Raw genomic sequence first — 6,380 nt, 5'->3', positions numbered from 1 at the left:
TAAGAAAGGATTTGTCGTGTCTCGTAAGAACAAAAATCTAGAAATCAGTTGCTTTAAGTATAAATTTGGTAATGACAAGCCACCCTGACCCAACTTGCGAAACAAGTTGTTCCTGCTTGTTCTTTCATATTCAGACTGCCACACAAAAACAGCAAATACTCTATGGAATTTCTTGAGGTTGAATCGGGAACAACTCAGGACTTGCATGAGATACCACAGTTTGCTCACCAAGAAGATTCTGCAGATAGCCGCACGTGCAAATATAGAGAGGTCAGGTCCAGCCCACTTATCAGTTTGAGCTTTTAATTCCTGCACTTTGCCATTCCATAAGTCTTTAGTGTCTCGATGTGTGCCTAATGGTACACCAAGATAAATCCCAGGCGTGAGCTTCCACTGCATACCTTCAAAAACACGCGGCGTTTTTTGCCACCGGCCGTGCCACAAGCCGACACACTTATTCAGGTTTATATTGCTGTCCGTCATGTCACAAAACTCACGCATAATTGTCATGGTAGCTCGAACACTCTCCTTATCGTCACAGAAAACGACAACATCATCAGCGTAAGCTAATAAACGTACCTCACATTCTTCTAGGCTGAATCCTCGCACATCCGGACTATCAATAATTCTTTTACAGAGAGCCTCTAGATATATTGCGAACAAAAGAGGTGACAGGGGACACTCCTGACGAACAGAGGAACGCACTTCAATCCTTTCAGTTAGCTTATGGTTGACAATGAGGTTAGTTGTACAATTACTGTATGCCATTTTAACTCCCTCTGTTATCCGTGATCCAACACCGACATAGCCAAGAATTGTAAACAGGAGATTGTGACATACTCTGTCAAACGCCTTTTCTAGATCAATTTGTAACATAGCGACTTTCCTAAAATCTGCATCACAAGTTTCAAGAATGCTGCGAGCCACATGGATATTAGTAAATATAGACCTCCCTCTTATCCCGCAGGTCTGATGCGGTCCTACTAAAGCACCAATAACCCCTTGTAGTCTCCGCGCAAATATCTTCATTAAAACTTTATAATCTACGTTTGTCAGCGTAATTGGCCTGTAGCCTGTTACTTTGTTAAGTTTATTTGCGTCATCGCTTTTTGGTATCAAGACTGTATACGCCCTTTTAAAGGACGGTGGCAAACGACCTTTTTGATACGCCTCCATAAAAACACGCTCTAATAAGATGGCTATCTTCGAGCAAAAGGCTTTGTAAAAAACTGCAGTTAGGCCATCAGGTCCTGGCGATTTTCCAGGGTTAAGGTCTTCAATGGCCGTTTCGATCTCCTTTGCTGTGATATCTTCGGATAATCTATCTGTTTCTTCGGCGTCTAACCTAGGTAGAGTGGTTAGAAAATGGCTTTCATACCCAGCCTTGCTCGGTATTCTACACTTGAAGAGCTCCCTGTAATATTCCGTAAACGCATAATTAATTTCTTCGGCATCTCTAGATATTTTCCCTTTGTATTCAATCTCAACTATTTCGTTTCTCCTCGCATACTTTTTCTCAGTTCCCAATGCACGCTTTGTTGGCATTTCATCAGCCAAGATCTTTCCCATTCGTGCGCGAATAAGTGCGCCACGGTATTTTTCCGTGTCGATAGCCTCAATTTTATTCTTTGTTTCCCTTATTTCTTCCATAAAGGTGCCTGGCGCTGCAGTTTCGGCATCCACAAATTCCTGAAGCATTTTTTTAAGGTTATTTTCCTCTTGGCGCTCTTTAAAACGTATTTCTACTGCTCGCTCTATGGCATTCATTTTTACGACTTCTTTAAATCGCTCCCATCGCTCACCCCATCCTTTTTCACAATCATTATTTGCTTTGGCAATTTCTGTGCGTACACTTTCTAGAAATTGGTCGTCCTTTAAGAGTTTCGCGTTTAATTTCCATGTTTCCCATTTCATTCCAGGTTTTGCGGTAATCTTTTTCCCTATCGTGAAGGCTACTAAACAATGGTCGCTAAATGTTATGTTCAGCACCTTGTAGTCATCGCACATTGTGGCGATTTCTTGCGAAAGATAAGCTCTGTCTAACCTTGCATGGCTATTGCCTTGAAAATGAGTATAATGCCGATTATTGCCTCCTTTCGCGTAATGTGCAATGTCTTCCAACAGAGCTCTTCCAATGGCCCCCCTCAGAAAGACAACGCTCTTATCAGCCCAGTATCCATCACTCGAACGATCGTCCGAGCTCAAAACGCAATTGAAATCTCCTAACACTATCAAACATCTGTCTGTATTCAGATAATGCGATATTTCTTGAAAGAAACTTAGCCGGTCATTCACTTTCGTTGGTGCATACACACATAATATTCGGTATTTTATGTTGCAGTATACAAAATTGCACAGCACGAATCGACCACTCTGACAACTTAGAACTGTTTCCTCAACTATACCCAAACCTTTCTTAATAAACATGCAGCATCCGGCCGTTGTGCCAACAGCATGACTAACGCATACAGTATAGCGGTCACTAAACTGTGCAACCATACTATCAGTCTGACTCTCACTCTCTATTTTAGTCTCTTGAATCGCCAATATATCTAAATCTTCTTCCAACATTACGCGTCGGAGCTGACGCTGCCGCCGTCTCGCCCTAAAACCTCTAACGTTGAGGGTTCCCACGCGCAATGGAGCTAACGACATAGCCATTTCAGAGAGAAAGAGCAAAACAACAGTAAGGCGCCCAGCAAATAGCAACGCTCACAAACTGAGCGTCCCTGCCGGCACGACAGCTTCCACGGGCACCCGCGACACCAGTCGCGTTGGTCACTGCGTCGCCTGCCCTTCTCGGGTGAGCGACGCTGACCGTTGCGGTGGGGCGGACTTCCCTTTCTTGGCCCGGGTCGACCGGACCACCATCCACTGCGGCTCCAGGCGCTGAACACTGTCAGCCGGCGTCTCCTCTTCTGGAGCATCGCTTCGGTGCCTCTTGGAAGGCACGGCTGGCTCCTCAGTGGCCAACTCATCCGGCGTCTCATATGGCGTCTCTGGCTCCGCGTCCATCTCCACGTTAAACGCGTCACACCCGGGCTCCGTTTCTGCGGGCGCAGGCGGCGTCTTCTCTTCTTCATTCCTTCTTCTTTCTTTCTGCTTTCTTCCTGCTGTGGCGTCCTGTGTCGACGCGGATGGCGTTGCCACCTTATTTGCGACACTTGCCACCTGTTGAACCGGCGTTTCCGAGGACGCTGTCAGTTTCTCCGTTACCTCCTCTTCCATCAATTCCAGACCTTCGTCGTCGGGTTGCGTGCTGCCAGTAACTCTTGCATACGTACGTACGCAATCATGTGCTTCATGGCCGAATTCCCGGCACTCAGAACACCTTGGCACTCTGCAGTCTCTTCTAATGTGTCCTTTGCGTCGACACCGCAGGCAAATCGGAGCTCTCCCGGGAACGACAACCAGCACAGAGCCACCAAAGATCTTGAACAAATGGGGCAGAGAGTCCGGTGTTAAGTTCTCTCGGAGCGTCATCCGCACAATACGCGTGGTAGACTCAGCTTGCTCGAAGCCCCTCACCTTCCAATCTTCTTGTCTTACTTCTTTCACTTCGCCATAGTGGTCGAAAGCCTTCTTCAATGCTTCCCCGGTAACGTGGAATGGAACCCAGTGTACTTTGAGTGTGATGTCTTGTTGCACTGGGTCAATGACGGCGCAAAAGCGCCCTTTTACCTCCAGGCCTCCCGCTCTAACCAGCACTTCCTTCACCTCTGGAGTTCGTAGCTTGATGAGCCACACATGCGTCATTTGGAAGGGCCCAATACCGGTCACGTCTTTCAATACACCGAGTTCTTGCAGCGGGTCACGGAAGTCTTCGAGGCGGTATGGTCTCCCGGCAACGTCACAATGTAAGAACAGACACTCCTTCATAGTTTCGCCTGATGGCAAAGTCGGTAGTAGATACCGATAGCCCGGTGGGGCGACAGAAGACCTGTTACCACGGCCAGACGCGGCCGCTGAAACCGCCCTTGCAGAGCTCGACATCTTGCGTCCGAACGCGTCCGTGTCCAGAGGCAGAGTGCACCACCACTGACATGCTTTTTCGAGTGTACGTTTTGGCCATGTGAACAGTACGACGTGCTGATGCGCTGCTGTTTGCATTCGCATTTTGAGAGCCAAGATCCGCTATCACTCCACCGCGTCAAGTGCCGCATCTCTAGAAGAGCACGAGTGTTCGTACCATCGACAGGTACATCGTGCAGTGCTAGAACATCGATTTAGATGTACGATATCCATATTAAATAAGAAATTCAGAAATAGACAACGCGTTGACTTTTAGGGTTATTACTGCTAGTTTCGACAGTCATCTCTCATTCTTTACACTTTTGAGCGCGCATATAATTCGTGTGTTCAATGCAAAATAGCTACATAAACATTCGTGGATGAGAGTTCTTTCTGACAGCATACTGGCTTCTCACGGCAGCGCTGTACCAGATTAATGAGACCCGAGCGAGACAGCTTTTCACGCAACTTTGTGGAACAACCGAAATCTTCTTTTCCGCTTCGCATAAGCTTGTGAAATATTCCTGGGAAATTAACTAATGTGTCAGTGTAACAGCACATGTAAGTCCACAGGCCTGTGTGCCACAACTTACCAAAAAAAAAATGGATACGCAGCCATTCCCGCAGATGGTATGATTTTGATGAGGCCGGTAGGGCGTTGCTGGTGCCTCGTCGTCACGGCACAATTATAACTATTCGCCACGTCGACTTTATTACCGGTGTCGGTGCCATCAGCATTGCCGGCTTCAGAGAAGCGCGATTGAATACCGCGCAAGAGAAAAGTACAGTGTACACCACCGATGCGAAAACATACAATTTTAAAGGACCGCGACGGAAAGCGCTTCTGTTGCGACTTCGGAACTCTTGGCCGTCGCGACCGAATGTTTCTGCTGCGACGTCAAAATTGGTGTCGTAACGTCGGAGTCGCTGTCAGGATATAAAGCTGTTGTTCCGACTTCAGAACTCTTGTTGTCGCGACAGAATGCTTCTGTTGCGAAATCAGAATTTCTGTCGTAATGTCAGAAATGTCTCCCAATTAAGAAATGTCAACAACTTCTGTCGTACAACAGAATTTCTGTAGTTGCGACAGGAATTCCTTTTGTCTTTTTCAACCGGGCACTACAGAAGCTTGTCGCATCACACAATTTCAGTGCACTTCTGTTGTCATCATTGGGTACATGTTGCGGCGATAGGTTTCCGTTGTGGAACAGTTCTCTGTAGTACAACAGAAGTTTGTCCATTACTTCAGGAACACTTCTGTTATGACAACTGGGGGCCTGTTGCAATGATAGGCTTCTGTCGTACAACAACATTTTTCTGTAGTACAACAGAAGTTGGTCGCATTACTTCAGGAACACTTCTGTTGTGACAATTGGGGGCCTGTTGCCACAATAGGTTTCTGTAGTATTTCAACAGCTCTCTGTAGCACTACAGAAGTTTTTCGGGTTACTTCAGGAACATTTCTGTTGGGACAACAGGGTGCCTGTAGTGATGACAATTTTTTCTTTAGTACTACAAAAATCTGTTGTAGAGCTTCAGCTTTCTGTTGTAACAACAGACATACGACAGACTGTACTTCTGTAGTAGCAACAACAAATGTCTGTTGTACATCAGAAAAGTCTGTCGCTCCATCAGGAATCTGTAGTTACTACAGAAAAATCCTGTTGTACAACAGGAATTTCTGTAGTACTACAAAAATCTGTTGTAGAGCTTCAGCTTTCTGTTGTAACAACAGACATACGACAGACTGTACTTCTGTAGTAGCAACAACAATTGTCTGTTGTACATCAGAAAAGTCTGTCGCTCCATCAGGAATCTGTAGTTACTACAGAAAAATCCTGTTGTACAACAGAAATTTCTGTAGTACTGAACACAACCTCTGTTGTCATTTTCAACTGGGAACCTACCTTTTTTAAACAGTTTCAGCGCATTATTAGCAGGTTTAATTGATATTCTTTTCACTCTAACTCGAATTGTGACCAATAGGTGGAGCAGCAGAGCAAGTGACTCTTAAGTGACTCTACTCCGCTCGAGAAGACGGGCGATCCGCCCGGCTAAAACTATTTTCTCGCGCGCCTCTCCGCTGCTGTATCCGCTCGCCCGCTCCGCCCCGCTGGCCGTAAAAACGCTCAAGCTAAAACTCTGTAATAACTGTATAACTGTATAACGCGTACATAATACTGTAATAAAGAAGTAACTGTATATAATGCGTCAAACAAGGCAAATAAACATGTTGCACAATCATAGATTCACAGAATCCTAGATTCCGCCCCCATTCCATCCACTCCCCCCGATGTATTGCGCGCGACGGAAGGCGGCGCGCTTGCTCCCCGCTTTTCTCCTTTGCGCACACAAGACTGAGCCACCAT

The 6,380-nt window shown here is 46.2% G+C and overlaps 1 protein-coding gene across 1 annotated transcript; it reads right to left on the bottom strand.

Annotated features, from left to right (window-relative positions):
- Window positions 1-1,858: 1,858 nt before the first annotated feature.
- LOC139055480 (uncharacterized) lies at window positions 1,859-4,007 on the bottom strand. Its single transcript, XM_070532994.1, has one exon. The coding sequence runs from the start codon at window positions 3,991-3,993 to the stop codon at window positions 2,779-2,781; it is 1,215 nt and encodes a 404-aa protein (XP_070389095.1). The 5' UTR covers window positions 3,994-4,007; the 3' UTR covers window positions 1,859-2,778.
- Window positions 4,008-6,380: the final 2,373 nt, after the last annotated feature.

This window comes from Dermacentor albipictus, chromosome 2 (assembly GCF_038994185.2).
Source record: "Dermacentor albipictus isolate Rhodes 1998 colony chromosome 2, USDA_Dalb.pri_finalv2, whole genome shotgun sequence".
NCBI classification, from domain to species: Eukaryota; Metazoa; Arthropoda; class Arachnida; order Ixodida; family Ixodidae; genus Dermacentor; species Dermacentor albipictus.
Note: the sequence above shows the minus strand (reverse complement) of the source record. Positions and strands in the feature narration are given on the sequence as shown.

Excerpts from the sequence above, each read along its gene's own strand:
- LOC139055480 (XM_070532994.1), bottom strand. The coding sequence starts at position 3,993 with ATGTCGAGCTCTGCAAGGGCGGTTTCAGCGGCCGCGTCTGGCCGTGGT.